This window comes from Pteropus vampyrus, unplaced genomic scaffold (genome assembly GCF_000151845.1).
Source record: "Pteropus vampyrus isolate Shadow unplaced genomic scaffold, Pvam_2.0 Scaffold182, whole genome shotgun sequence".
NCBI lineage: Eukaryota > Metazoa > Chordata > Mammalia > Chiroptera > Pteropodidae > Pteropus > Pteropus vampyrus.
In genome coordinates, this window is record NW_011888963.1 from 2,993,222 (window position 1) to 3,009,684 (window position 16,463).

At 34.6% G+C, this 16,463-nt stretch overlaps 1 protein-coding gene across 1 annotated transcript in view; it reads right to left on the reverse strand.

Moving 5' to 3' along the window:
- Window positions 1–273: 273 nt before the first annotated feature.
- The window catches only part of CWC27 (CWC27 spliceosome associated protein homolog), a 175,745-nt gene continuing 159,555 nt past the window's right edge, over window positions 274–16,463 (reverse strand). The window contains exon 14 of the mRNA XM_011371091.2: window positions 274–707. Within this exon, the coding sequence (XP_011369393.1) occupies window positions 545–707 (163 nt within the window). The 3' untranslated portion in view covers window positions 274–544. The remainder of the gene's footprint in view (window positions 708–16,463) is intronic.

Here is a 16,463-nt window from a genome sequence, read left to right on the forward strand (position 1 = left end):
TGCATATTCACTTGGGGATTCCTCAAGATTTAAGGCATGGGGCTATTGAGTCTTACCGATTTGGCTCTTTTTAGGTATTTATATACAAAATGACAACAATAAAAATCAATCTTTGTATTATATTATTTTAAAAATTATATTCCCAAGTTAGTACTGTGGTAACAGAATGTTAGGGAGGTTTTCCTCAAAGTCTTTCTTCAAGAGTTTCTTATTAAAAATCATTTTAATTTTAGGGTAAAAAGACACAAACAGGCTTGCACAGTCTGCAAATGGTTAACATGAAAATTGGAAGGAAAATGATTTTATTTCAGATTTAGCAATATAAAAGGTCAATCAGGAAAAAAAACGCATGTACTAGTAACCAAAAGCATTTGCTTATGCCATTCCACAATTTACATAACAAGATAACTGTTCTTCAAAATCAGACAACAGATTCAAAAATATTTCTTTTCACGCCTTTAAGTGATGCTGTTGGGAACAACTGTTACAAGGCCATTTTTTACAGGCACGCTTTCAGCTAGTTCTGCTTATCATTAGTCTCATTTTATCTTCTTTCTTTTTTCTCTCTCATCAACTTTTTGCTTTCTTCCCTTCTTCTTTTATTCACTGGATTCCGAGGATCATAGATTTCGAAAGTGTCTGAGTCTTGCATGCTTGCATCTTTTACTTTTCTGCTTTTATCCTCAAACTGAAGTACATGTGACATCCTAAAGAGGGAGAGAGATGGTACAGTGATTTTGGCATGAAAACTGAAAGTAGAAATTCTATACTACACTGCCCCTGGCATAGTGAACTATCAGGGCACAATACACAAAGATGCGTTTATTGTTTACTGGTGCTTATACCACATGGAAACCAACTTCTCAGAAAACACTCAAATTTGAAAAACATGTCTGGAGCGTGTTCTGTTGGCTTGTATTTCTAGTAGTGAGTCTTTTTGCCTCAGTGTTCGTTTGAAGTTCCTTCCCTGATGGGAGGTTAAAAGAGTTCTCCCTAGAAGTGTTCCTTAAACTAAACCCAGAGAACATTCTGCTAGCTTTCTTAAAAAGAGCATGTTCACTCAGCCAGAGTGAGCCAGGTTACAGAGCAAAACTCTTGACAATAAACCAGCCCTATCTGGTTTTTTTCTTGTTGTTTTCAGTAGTTATATGGGTCAAGAGCAGGGCATTTGTTAAGAAAATTCTTGTTCAAATGGTGTTATGACTCCTTTTTCTGTGGAGTTGCCGGGTTAATTTTATTTTTCATACAAAAGGAAACTAAGCTTTTGGCACAGCTCTATGGACTAATTTCCTCCTCTTACTGTTGACTGCAACAAATCTAACCACCCTGCTTTCCTATTTTATCAAACGCTTACTGGTCTTAAGGTATCAACATGTGCTTGAATCATAAGTGGTCATAAGCTGGCTATCCTTAGCAGCAGAGAAATATCTAATTAGCTCTGCCCCCACTAGGAGGTATCAGGAATAAATGGAGAAGTTAAAAGACCAGGTTTCATAGAACTGAATGAATTTGGAAAGAGAAGAATTCAGTGTTCATATATAAACAAAATGAGTAGTTATTTAAGCAATTTTTAAAATAGGCATGCCCAGCACTTTTCTTTATCACAGTAGATAGAGCTAACTTGCCTATAGGATTAAAGTCTCCATACACCAGTTGCGACTTTTAGATGAAACCCAAATATTACATTAGTGTCTTTTCCCTCGCAGTAGCACAAATGCTGAGTGAAGTTTACTTATGAGACAAACTCCCACGGATATGCTCAGATTTTAAAGAATCCTAAAAAAGATTTTGGGAGGGAAATAAAATGTTACAATATTAGTGATACTACGATTACTAAGGGTTCAGTAGCTACTATTCACCAGGGCTGGCAAGTTGAGTCTTCCTACAATTCCCGCCCTCTTCTATCCCAGAAAAAGCTTATTGGAATGTAATGAGTACTAGTGATATTATTATATGGATGGTGTAGAGTCTACTTTAATTTACTAAATGAGGTAACATTTAGTAAATTAAAAAACATTTCCATAGTTTTTATTAATAATATATTATTTGCATCAAATTCATAACTGATCTCAATAATATATGAACATGCCATCTCACATGTGAGAACTGTTGACTTTTTACACTTCCTGTTGCTTTAGTAAACACCATTATTTAGAAAATGCATCATAGGATAATTGTTCATTTAGACAGATTCTTCAGAGTCTGAATTTTCTTGTGCTTTCAATTTCCTTCAGTGTTTAAGTATTAGCTTCTGAGAATAAAACAACCCCCAACTCCTAGAAAAAGGCCGGCTATTCTGTAGCCTTGGTAACAAGTGACCACTAGAACCAGTTTCAGACACAATTAAACCAGATTTAATCAATTAATGATGACTTGCCTAGGCCTAAATGATCAGTGACAACTCATGTCAGTAAATACACCTCTGAAAGCCAACTAATCAGTGACAGCCTTATGCTTTTGAAAGTTGGCCAATCAGTGGCGGACTCGCTCTAGCGAACATGCTTCTGAAAGCCAGCCAATCACCAATAGTCTCTCCTGAATAATGGGGCTTCTGAGGCTGATGTCAATCCCTAAAAAAACTCTAACCCTGAAATCTATATAAAGATTTGCAACCCGCTGAGAGACTGTGCCTAAGAGCATAGCTCTCCCTTACTTTAGTAAGTAATAAATTCAGCCTTTTCTTTCAGATACTAAGAGGTGGTCTTTTTCTTCGACACATCTTGCAATCTGTGCTGCATTCTCCACGAAGCGCATTATTTTTTAGAAATTGTGTATTACCACTGTTGAGGACCAAGTTTAGAAGAATGGCAAGACTTTCCTGTGAAAGGTCCTTTACTACACAATATGGGGAGCCCGGCCCCTACCCTGCATTTCAGTAAATGCTTAGCAGCTTTCCAAGTGACACTTGGGCAGACACTTAAGCCCAAGCCAGGAAGTAGCTGGAATCATGTACCTTCTAAAATAATTTTATTCAATACTCCTATATTGATATTAAAAAACAAAAACCATCACTTCAGTTAACTTATATCTTTCCATTTAAGCATTCTTCTATTTAAACATTTATCCATTTTTTTCTGCCCCGAAATACAGATGGGTTTTGTGTAATATCCATTCTAGTAAGGACTGCCTGTGTTTCAAAATGACTTTATCAGAATTTGTCAATTAAAACCATAAAAAGGCACCTTCCTCCTTTCTCTGCCATGAGAGAATCTGGCAAGTATTGGATTTAGTTGGCTCTGGTGTAAGAAATGACAGCTAGATACGTGAACCACAGCACAAGGTCCACAGAAAGAACAGATTTTCCTACCAATATGAAAAAACAGAAAGCCATAAATTAAAGTAGCTGTCTTTTTCAACTGTTTGTTTCATACGCCACTGCATTAAACAAGTCCAACATTTTGATTAATAACAAACCTAAACCCAGAGGAAAGAAGGGGCTATCAGCTTACAAACTACTTCAGCTTTAATATCATAATACTTAGCATGGCTAGTTACTCAGCAATAATATTTAATCTTTAATAGAAATAAAAGCATAATCAAAATGCTTCACTCATTTATCTTTCAACATGCTTCAATCACTTCATTTTAAAAAGCAAACAAAACAGTTATTATGATTTTCAGCATAATAAACTCCTGACCCGTGTGCCTCCATAAATCACAGACTGCATGAATTGAAAGCATGCCCACATTTTACAGTCTCCTGTGAGAATACACATGCAGACTTATAATAAGGACTTAATTCAAGTACATAAGGATCTGGTAGTTTACAATCTTGTATGTACCAATAACTCAATACTATCCACTCTGTAGCTGGTCATGGAACTGGACCAACGAGAGCAGTGAATTTTTTGGAATTAAGTATACATTGTTCATTTACATATGAAAATTTGTAGAGCTTATTTATTTGAAGGCAATGACAAAAATTTAGTTCTGATTAATAAAAAGCTTTACATAAGCTGATTCTCAAATAAAAATATTGACTTTAGTGTGCTACAGAAATATGGAGGCTTACCATTTTCACAGAGGTGTTTGACAGGTAAGTGTTTTTGTGTGTGTATGAGACTGTGTAGGATTATAAACAAAAGTAAATAATCGTTTATTTGAAAAGAACCTGGACCTTGAATATCTTCGCTAAACTGACATTCAGTTGTTTTTAAAGTTCTCAAACAATTGCGAAATAGATTAAGACATGACAGCAATTAATAGTAATGAGAAACGTAAGAGAGGTACTCATTCCCAGACATATAGTAACTCAAAATAGAATTCCAATATTAACAATTCATTTATGACTGAAATGCATTTAAATTATTTATATTTATTTAGTGAAAGCAGCTATCTTTTTCACGAGGAATTCTATAAACCACTCCTTCCAATTTCCAAATCTCCCTAATTTAGGAACTTATCATCCAAACCTTTGATGCTGTAGGTGTCCTAACTCTTCCACATCTATATTATTTTTCCATCTTCTAATCCTCCAAAGGTTCTAAAGTAATCTTTCTTACATATTTCTTTTCTAGCATTCCTTTGAACAGGAACTATCAACTAGCTATTACTGTATTTGACTGAAATACCTCAGTCTGACTCTTAAAATTCTAACAACTGGATCTTCTTATCTCACCAAACTTATTTCATTTCCTTCATCGACTCTCACCAGTTTGTAACTGCCTGTTTACCTCATTGTGAGCAGAGTGTCAGTTATTCCAGACAGCTTGAATCTTGTTCACAACCATATTCCCAGTGCCAAGAATGGTGATTTATTTTGTGAATCAAAGCCTTCAGACCCTTTGTGCTGGCCAGGCCTGCTGGCTGGTACTAGCTGGTAAGCTAAACTAATACTTGACCCTCCTATTGTGGGGAGGGACTGTCTTTTATTTCTATGATAAACTTTTAAAATGTCTAACAGGCTCTGCAGAAAGTCTCATGCTCAGCGCTGCCCACCTTTTCATGACTTCTCACAGCTCGGCGTACACTGACTGCCGCTTTTCCACTGCACTCACATCAGTGACCGCTAGTATTTATTCCTTGGAGACTGCAGTGGGAGCACGACGAACGTTCTTTTTCATTTCCTATGGTACCTAATGTAGCACTAGACAGGATATGTTTTAAAGCAATGTTTCTCAAAGTCTAATTCTAGAACCCTGCATCAAACACAGATTGTATATTAGAATCAACTGGGTAGTTTTAACTACCCACGCCAGATCTCAACCTCCAGAAGTACTGATTCATTTGTCCTGAGATGGGGCCCCAGCATCAGGGATTGAAAATGTTTTCCTGGTGATTTTTAAAATAGAGCCAAAGTTAAGACCAAAGCACTAATGTTTAAGAACCTTTACACTTTCAGATTGATTGGTTTCATCAGCCATTTGTTCTTGCTCCTTCAGAGATGAAGAACAGATGCTTCCTAATGACAAACTACTCACATACTTGAAGAAGCTTAAGTGATCTCTGAGCCTATTATTCTAATAGAATAATCTCAAGTGTATTATCTATTTCTTATATATGGTTTGACGATAAAGCAAGGAGCTAGATTCAATTATTCATTCAGCAAACTTCTGAGTGCCGTTTATGTGTGACATGCCAGGGACACAAAGCCAAATATGACCCAAGCCCTGCTCTCTTGAAGTGAACAGTCTATTAGGGAGATGAATACACAGACACCAGAACAAATGCATATTTTGAAACTGCCTGAAAAGTGTGAGGCAACGATAATAAGAACGACCACTGACATACCACTCTACAAAAAGCTTTCATATGCTGTCTGGTATTAACTCCATAATAACTGTATGGGATAGGCAGGAAAGATGTTATTATCATCCCCATCTCGCATGCAGTCTGCAAGATTCATATTCAAGAAACTTCTAGCTGGTAAGTAGTTGGCCAGGTACTTTCTTGAATGTCTTCAGAAGTAACAAACTTTTATTTTGTGAAGATGGATTTAACTTTAGGAATAAATCAAAGTTAACTCAGGACTAAGTCTAGAGAGTGGGATAAAACAATCAGATTGGGTAGTGCTTATTTTAGAATACAAAAATAAAAGAATGCAACTATAAAGAGATAAGAATGATTATTTGTGTGGCTCCCAGGCTGGTCTTTAAAGAATTCCAAAAATGTTCCAAAAACATCTTGATCAATGTGGGAGCATCTTGGGGAAAAGGTACTCCCTCTTTTAGGTAAACACTTGCTTAAAAACAAAGAAGCATAAACTGTAAATTTTTTTCCCGTTATTGTCTTTAATCATTGCTCTGGGGAATCTCGGTCCCAGTTTTTCCTAATACTTTCTAAAATGAGGATGCTGGGTAGGGACATCCCATTCAGCTAGAGGTCCGAGAGGGGCAGAGCCAAGGGCCCATGGTCTAAGCCTGTAAGGGTGGATGTCTGACAATCTCCTCCTTCAGGCATCAAATTCCTACGGAGTGCCCTGTGGTTAATGATGATATTCAGGTCTTTTTTATTATGCATATATTTCAAAAATGCAAAGCTAGCCATGAAAACACTTCTGTTTTAAATCCTTCAGTGGCTTCTCATTGTCTCTACAATGAAACCCAAATTTCTTATGTGACCTCTATGATTTGGTTTTTGGTCCCCCCTTCAAGCTCCTGTCACCTTCCTCCATTAGATCTTATGTTCTAGATATCCCGAATTATTGGCAATTTCCTGAACAAAACCTGCTCTCTCCTGCCTCCTTCTTGCCTCTCCACGGTGATACACTTCTCTTCTCCTGCCTATTAGCTGAGGTGTCATCCCCTGTGGGAACAAGTTCCTGATTCCTCTCCTGGTCTGTCTTGCTCTTTTCCAGTAGGGTGAAGATGCTCTTCTTACAAATCTCCAGTTTAGTCTCTCTTACTAGGCCGCAGTTGGCTCTGTTTCACTGACTCTTGCATCAGCACCAGTCACTAATGCTGAGCAAGAAGAATGCCCTCAATAAATGTTTGCTGAATAAATAAGTGTTTCTGGGTAGCCGGTCACCTCTAAAACCTTTGGCTAGAATTCTGGTTTTGTTCACCTTTCCCCCTGGCTGTATTAATACATAATTCCAAATTATTTAGCGATTGTTTATAAATCCTTGAGTTTTCCAGGTAAGTACTCCATAAAGCCAGAGAAAAATACTCAAAAAGCTAAAACATTTCTACCATCACTAAGTTTATGCTATGAAAATCCAACACTGATCTTTCTCAAAAGGGCCAGTTAAACTCCCTAATGACTGACATTTGCCTTCTGTATACCGAGTCTCTGTGAGGTATGAGGTGGGGGAGAAATGTATATACTGTCCTCAGATAGCCTTCCTCTGCTTGGGTTGAAAGTCCTTGCCATTCTTTATGAAACTTTGTCATCCACATAATTTGTCTTTAGTAAACTGTGTTGATAGTTTCTATTTTCTCTATTCAGTTAGAATTCTTAAGAAACCCAACTGCATTAAACTTAAATTGATAGTTTCTATTTTCTCTATTCAGTTAGAATTCTTAAGAAACCCAACTGCATTAAACTTAAGTAGTAACCAGGAGATTAGAATCTCCTGGTTACTACTTAAGTTTATCATTCTATGGGACTATGGATTAGAAACTTAAAAGATCTGGTTTAAGTTTGTTTGTTTGTTTTTTTCTTTTTATTGTTTTTTGGTGGGGAGAGTTGGAAAGGAGACTTGCATTTGAGAAGCAAAAACTGTCTTTTTGTTTTTATAGAAAAATTTCAGCAAGACAAAACAATTTTTAAGTTTTGCCCACATTTCACTCTTTGAAGAGACCACACCCTGCTCTATATCATAGATGAGCTACAGCATATTTTTGTCCATGTCAGTTCTACAGAATGCCCTACCACCCCCAACCGCTGGTCTATGTCACCTGTCCATTCAAAGCCCAGTTTAATTCCCATTTCTTCCTAAAAATCTCCTCTGACTGCCCTGTCTTCAGGACCTACCTGCTCCTGACTTTGAATTTCCATAACACTCGCTATGGAAAGCTTTGTGGATTGCAGTTAGAAGGCCTGGGATTGAGGGACAACTCAGTCATTAAATGTTTCTGTAGGAAAGTCGCATTGCTTTTCAGGCCTGTTTCCTCATCTGTGAAGAGGGGATGGTAATATGCACCTGACATATCTCACAGAGTTAGAATGAGGTTCAAACATCATACCTGAAAAAGTGTGGTCCAAATATTACCATTTTAACTTATTTCGTACTTTGTGTGTATGCGGTTAAATATAAACTATGTTTGTATAAATATTTATCACTTTTATAATATTCAATTATACTGCATAGCCATTTTCAAAGTGTTTTCATTTATATCATCACACACACATAACTTATTTGAGCCTACCTAACTCTGGAGGCTTATATGTCTATTTTAAAATATATCCCATCTATACTAAGCCATTCAAAGGGCAGAAACTATTCACAGAATCAAAGAATTATAAAAATTTTATTTTATTTTTCCAATTTTTATAGCATGATTAACATATTCACTGTTTTGTGTGCTTTTTCTTTCTTTCTTTTTATTATTATTATTTTTTTTGAAGTTTATTGGGGTAACATTGGTTAAAACAATTATATAATTTTCAGGTGTACATTATAATTTGACATCCATATATTCTATTGTGTGAACTGTGTGCTTTTTCTTTGTGCAAAGTACAACAATTCTGAGAGGCAACAAGATAAAACAAAAAAATTACTGGTAACTCCATAGTAGATCAAGAACTACTGTAAATATATAGGTATATCACTTCCTGCACTTTTTTCTATGAACATCTATGTATGTAAGTATAAATGTGTACTTGTATATATATATTTGAAGGTATCATAATGTATGTATTTTATAATTGCTTTTCATACCCAACTATACCACATCTTTTTATATGAATAACTCTACTTCTACATCATTGTATTCACTGTATAATATATGATCCTATAACTTATAATCACTCCCATATTTAGCATTCTTGGGTTTGTTCAAATTTCCAGCTTTATAAACAATGCTGGGGATAATATCTATGTGAATAATAAATATCTGGATTTTTAAATTTGTATTAAATATCTTTTTTCTTCTTTTTTGGCTTGGTTCGACATTCTTTTGTTAGAATCGTTCTTCTCCTTCCAGAAATGGCCTTTCCCAATTCTCGGTCCCTGTGGGTAAAGTGGGATAACAGCCCCTGTCCTTGTCCAGGAAGAGGATGCTTGGTATAGGCCTGCCCAGAATAACCAGTGATTAGATCAGGGCATGGGCATTTGAATTCAGTAAGGTCAAACAGAACTGATGCAAGAACTTTTTCTGGAAGTACAGGGAACATAATGGTCATAATGGAGACATAAGCCAAGAGCTTCTGGAGGCTATCATTCCCCCCCAGGAGGAAGCCAGCTTATAGATGTGGCCATCTGAGGAGAAAATGGAGGCAGGAGACAGAAAAAAAGAGAGATTCTCAACACTAGTTGAACTCTCTGATCCAGCCATGCCATAGCTCTACTCCTTAACCTTCTCATGGTGATAAATTTCTCATTTTTTGTGTAAGGTATTTGTATAATTTGTAATAGAGAATCTTTACAAATGCTTAGGATAAATTTCTACAAGTAGAATTATTAGGACAAAGATTTGTACATTTTTAAGGCACTTGATATATTTCATCTTACCTCCCTTCAGAAAGGATATACCATTTCATACTCTCATCAGCTGAGTGCCATATTTTACTTTAATATAATTAGATTGATTTTATTTTCATCCCCCTACCCCATGTTTTTGGTTATTTGTATTTCTTCTTTTGTGATATATATGTTTATGTCCTTTACTCATTTAAAAAAATGGAACATTCATCTTTTTCTTACAGATTTATGAGAATTCTTAGTATATATTAAGAATGTAAATCCTTATTCATCACATAAATTGCAAATATCTTTTCTAATTTGTCATTTGTCCTTTCATTTTGTTTTCTGTGGAGTTTCACCTGTCTCCTTTCTTTTTCCCTCCATCCCTGCCTCTTTTCCTTCTTTCCTTCCTTCCTTCCATATAGAGCTTTACAACTTTTTATATAGTTATAGTGAACAGTCTCTTTCTTTATGGTCTCTGTCTTTAAAGTCATACTTAATAAGTCTTTCCTCATATTAAGACTATGTAACTATCTGCCTATATTTTCCTCTAGCACTTCTATGAGTCTTTTTAATCCTCTGCTAATTTAGAAATTTCTTTTGGTATATTGGGTCAGAGAAGTTCTAATTTAATTATTTTCCCCAAATGGCTACCTAGTTGTTCCAACTTCATTTCTTGAATACCACTCATCATTTTAATTATTGTAATTTTGGCTTCTGACTGGGAAAGATCATTACCCTGTTACTTTAAAAAAATACTTCTCAAAATTTATTTACTTTTTAAATAGATTTTATTTTTTAAAGTGGTTTAGTTTTACAGACAGTACAGAGTTCCCTTACACCTACAAACTTTCCCTACTATTATTATCTTATGTTAGTATAGTACCTTTGTTAGACATAATTAACAAATCTTGCTATGTTATTTTTAAGTAGGGTCTATAGTTAATTTAGATTTCTTTAGTGTTATAGACTAGATTGTTCCCCCCAATAAATTCATATGTTGAAGCCCTAACTCTCAATGTGACTATAATTGGAGATAGGGCCTTTAAAGATGTGATTAAGATTAGATGCGGCCATAAGGGTGGGGCTCTCATCCTTAGAAGAAGAGATACTAGGAGCACATGCACATAGAGAAAAGGTCATGTGAGGATACAGCAAGAAGGGGGCTGTCTGCAAGCCGAGGAGGGAGGTCTCACCAGAAATCAAACCTATGGCAATCTGAACTTGGACTTCTGGCCTCCAGAACTGTGAGAAAATAAATTTCTGTTGTTAATCCACCCAGTCTATGGTATTTTGTTATAACTGCCCTAGGAGACTAATACACTTAACTTTTACCTAATGTCCTTTTTCTAATCCAGGATCTCATTTAGGATATCACATTACATTTAGTCCTCATGTCTCCTTAGGCTATTCGTGACTGTGGCAATTTCTCAGAGTTTCCTTTTATATTTTTATCACGTTGAAAGTTTTGAGGAGTACTGGTTGGGTATTTTATAGGATGTCCACCACTGGAATTTTTCTGATGTTTTACTCATGATAAGATTGGGTTTATGGGTTATTGGGATAAAGACCATGATATAAAGTGCCACTGTCATTACATCAAGTCAAGGGTACATACTATCAATGTGATTTATGATGCTGATCTTGATTACCTTGCTGAGGTAAACTCCTCTGTAAACTCATTTTTTCCCTGCTGTCCATGTTGTATTCTTCAGAGGAAAGTCACTATGTGAAGCCCACAACTAAGCAATGAGGAGTTATGCTTCACTACTCTTTATCAAAAATTTTCACATCTATTTTTGCTTGCATGTTTTTCTCTCTCCTTCTACTAGTATTTTTATTTAGATTACACTAGATTTGGAGAATAATTTTGAGATAATTTGTGTTCGTTAAGAATTCGGCATTCTAGGAACATAGTATACCTGTCAATCTCTCTAATAGGCTACAGGTTTCTTAATTTAAAAAAAATGTTTTCTAAGTGGTCATTTCAAAGCAACTACTACTGATTTCTGTATATTTTTTATCTGGCCACAATACCGAATTCTTAGAACTTTTTGTAGATAGCTTTAAATCTAGATTTGCAAATAACTTGGTTTCCGCCATTTTATAGATAAGCAACTGCAGAGAAGCTATTGAAGTTTGTTTTTTTTCTTTTTTCTTTTTTTAACCAAGCTGATGCTTGATTCCTAGTTCATAGTATAGAAAATCTGGAAGCCTAAATATGACTGACATTTTTATAGGTACTTTTGCTGCAAATGAAATAAAGACCCAAATAATTTCTGGAGAATTAGAGTAACTGTTAAAAAACATTAGGTACTTACTGCAATTTTAAGAAAGTACATGTAATACAAAAATCTCAAGCTTTTAAAGTCACTTCAAATAAATTCATCAAAACTATAGACATATAGAGAATAATGACATTATCAACTCCAAATATGACAACTGTGTTTTTCTTCTATGATTCTTCACTTTTGATACTGTTTAAAATATAAACAATTTTGTTTAAAAATTTTGACATTTTCCTAGGATTTCTAGCATACGTTTATAAACATCAATTGCATGATTCTTTCATCTCTGTATTTTAACTATGAAAATGTAATATTTAGGTAAAGACTTTAGAATTTTTAATTTTAAGACTTTTCTCCATCACTGATTACAAGTAACTTAGGGTTCTCTTTTCACAAATGTTAAATGCTTCTTTAGGAATTAAGAAGTTAAAGCTTTAAAATATCAGCACCTATGAAAAAGGAAGTGTGAGTCTTTTTTCAACATGAAGTAGATAGTAGAAGTGACACTAATTCATATGAAGAGACAGACAAACATGAATGAGTCCAGAGATCAAAGTATATATAAAAAAAGAAGTCCAAGAAAATGAGGTCACTGGCATTCTTTATGTCCAGCAGAGCAACACGGCACAGCAGAGATGACCGTGAGAAAAAGAAAAGCCTAAAGAAGAGAAAGAAATCAAGGAGGAAAAGTAAAAATGAAATAAGACTCAAAACGAAGACTAGAAACAGTGACTTATAGGAAGCAAAAAAAAAAAAAAAAAAAAGTAGACAAATGGCCAAAACTGAAAAGGCAGGTTTAAAAATTGGCAGAAGAAAAATAGAAACAAAAAATTTAAAAATATTTGAAGAAGTGAAAATAAGTATAGGAAAATAGAGCATTAAGTAAACCAAGCAGAGAAGAAAATGCACATTGGCCTTTGAAAAAAGAAAAAAAAGATGAAAATCTGTGGATTTTCTTTTACTGTTCGCAGTTAACATGGGAAAACCTCCTTTGTTCTGAACTTTGAACAAATGTTAATATTTTCCCCACAGTTTGGGGTTTTGAAAAGCCAACTCTTAAAAATAACTTGTTTCCGTCAGTGAAAAAGAAATCCTTATATTATAGAGTGTCTTTAATAAATATTGAGAATTGTTGGAGCAAATGTAAAAGACGTAATATTCAAAACATCTTCAGCAACATGGGAATGCAGTTTCTTGGCTTTTTTTGGGGGGTCTATCTAACAAGCTTAATAGTCAGCAGGACACAGGTGGAAAGATTTAAGAGCCTTTTCAGAATAAATCAGTAATATGAATTTTTACACCTGCCCTGGGTTTAACCAACTGCTCAGCCAATAAGATAATCTATGACAAGTGAATGAATAAAACAACACAGGGAAGATGGAGTTCCCAAACAAAAAGGCCCAGTAAGCAGCTGGGGTACATGGCTATCTGCCTGTCTCTCAAAACAAATCCATGCACAGAGCAAACTTCCCTAATGTAATAGAAACTTATTTCAGAGCAAACTGTATGAAAGCACACAGTCAATGCCAATGAGTTTTCTTCATCCAGAAGAAAGAAGGTAGAAAGAGAGGTGAAGCTGGGGATTGAATAGAGGGCTTAGAACTAAAATAATCACCTTTCCAGGGTCAGCAACTCTGACAAGACCGATTTAAGAAAGAGTCACATTGGTTTTCTGCAACACTATTTATACTCCTGCATAAAACGAACACACTAACTAGGGAACCTAGTGTATCACATTCCTTCTTGCCTCATTTTACCACTACCTTAGAATTTGGTTAAGAGAGAAAATGGAAGCAAAACATTTACATTACACTAAGCTTATAATTCTATGTTCTCCAAAGTGATGATATTCTTTTGCTTTCTATTTAAATTGTACTTACAACTGATATCTCTTCTCCTTTTTCTTTTTAGTACTAGCCTCGGGGAAAGACCAATATTTTATTAATGAGGCATTACTGGTCACTGTAAAAATCTCAAATCTCAAATTTATTTTATTTCAGAATGTTAAGAATATGACACTAACCACTGCAACTTATTATGAGTTAACTAAGAAAAGGTCATAAGAACTGTCAAACATAGAAATGGCATAAATTCCAATCATTATCTTGATAGATTTACTGACAGTAGTCAAATCTGGAGAAATCAATTCCTAAAAATATCAATGAGAACACTAAAACATTTATTGAGCACTGATTATTTCAGACACCCTGCTAAATACTTTAAGAACAGGATCTCATTTAATCTACACACTAACCTACCAGGAAGGTACGATTATTATTCCCAGTTTACACTTTAAGGACCAGAGTTTGAAAGGATATATAATTTGCCCAAGAACACACAGCTAGTAAATTCTCAAGTTGGGATTCAAATTCAGGTCTGACGCCAAATCTCATACTCAGACAACTCTACTATTTATATTCCTATGAAAAATTATGGGTAAATGTGGCAGAAACTTCTTGTTCAAGTGAAGCAAATTTTAAGATAACTTTCCAATTTTTAATTATTCATATACTACCAGAATTATAATATTATGGATTTAGACTTAATATCTTCCATGTCTTAAAGGGGACTAGATGATTTTTGACAGAGTTAACAAAGTCCTAAAGTCACTTGTTTTACCTTATTACTATAGTTTAAAATAACAGCACTACATTATTTGAAAATATGAAAAATATACAGACTAGCTCAGTCAGAGAAATTGTTACAATACAAAATCACAAACAAGAAATAAAAACAAATAGAATTAAACTACTGAGCCAAGCAGAGGCGCTGTGGCTATTTCTAAGATCTTGACCTACGTTACTTAACCTTTCCGTGCCTAAGGTTCTTCTCATATAATTTACGCAGAAGAACAATGTTTTTGTATAGGTTTAGAAAAAAGGTTGATTGGTGCTTTTTAAATGTTCAGTAAAAGTTAGCTTCCTCCTATACCTTTTATTTCTACTAAAAACAGCTCAAGCCCAACATTTTACTTATCATGGTCAACTGGATTATTTGCATACAAGGAACAGAACACTGTCATTATGTTTAACTTGATTATCTGCATAATACCACAGAGAAAAGGGGATATTAATAATTCAAATGGCAGGTAGTAAAAGATTATTAATGAATGTCTTTGGAACAGGATTTTGTGCTTTGTATTTACATGTGGCCATTCTAGATGCCCTGGGGGATTCACATCATATAAAATAAGTGAGAGGTTATCTACTCTGTGACTTTGTTAATCCTTTGCATTTTTGTTCAGTACCAGAGAGATGGAAAAAATTCTGATCAAACTTCTCATAAAAACATTTATATGACTATACAAAAAACAGCAATCAAATATCCTAGATTTTGTTCTTTTTTCTTCCTCATGCTACTTATTTTCCACATGTGATCTTTTCCATCTCTTTGAAGGTAGGGGGTCGTCTAAAGCCTGATTATTTCCTTTTTGGCACTAGGGCCGCAATTCAGGTAGTGGCCACCTGTTAAATAATGGGGCCTTTTTATTGACTCCATGGTCAATTGTCTAAGTTTTTTCCAGGTGTGGTTAGCTAACAGAAAATAATTATAGCACACTATCCAGACGCTTAAGCTTTTAAAGTAAAAATATGTGTTGAACAATAAAGGCTCGACTTGCTTACCAGATATTATATAGTATTATATTGCTACAATAATTTAGCAGTGAAGTATTGACACAGGAAACAGGAATATTCAGAAAAATCCATGTAAGATAATGAAACAGACTAAAAAATATACATAAGACCTTATTAGATGAAAAAAGACATTTTTAATATCAGTGGGGAAACATACTCAACTGTGGTGGTTAGTAATTGAGAAAAAAAAATAAAGTTATAACATTAACCTAATGTAATACACCAGATCAGTTCCAGGTGGATTTGAGATATAAATTAAAAATAAAAACGAAACCATAAAAATACTAGACAAAGCTAGAACTAGGTATTTATATAATCTTGGGATTATGAAGACCTAAAGAGCAACACTGGGTAGAAAACATGAAGAAAAAGACTGCCACATTCGGCAATGCAAATTTAAAACTTCATGTGAAAAAAACAAACTAACAAAAATCTCCATAAACAAACTATAATGCAATGAAAAGCTGGTAAAAATATTTAAAACAAAGAATAACATTCTTAATAATTAAGAGCTTTTCTAAATTAACAAGAAATATATAAAATCACATTAGGCTATGTAATTAACAACCATCACAACAATGATGAAATATAAATGGTCAATTAACATATTTCAAAAGTTCAACTTTACCAGTAAACAAAAAAATGCAAAATAATACAAAGTAGAAAATGGCAAAGATTAAGGTATCTTTATCTGTTATCTGTGCTATATTACAACACATACTTACTCATGTAATACCTCGAGTAAGGAGAAACCAGCAACTTCATACATTGTTAGTAGAGATATGCATAAATGATTGAACTTTTTATCTATTGAATGCAATCTAGCAAAAATGTCATCAAAGGCATACCTGAGCTGACAGAAAGCAGAGTGGCTGGGAGGAGGGAACTGGCTGGAAAGGGGCATGAGAGAACCTTCTGGGCGAGGTAAATGTTCTGTATCTTGGCTTGGTGGTATTTACATGGGAGTATACAATT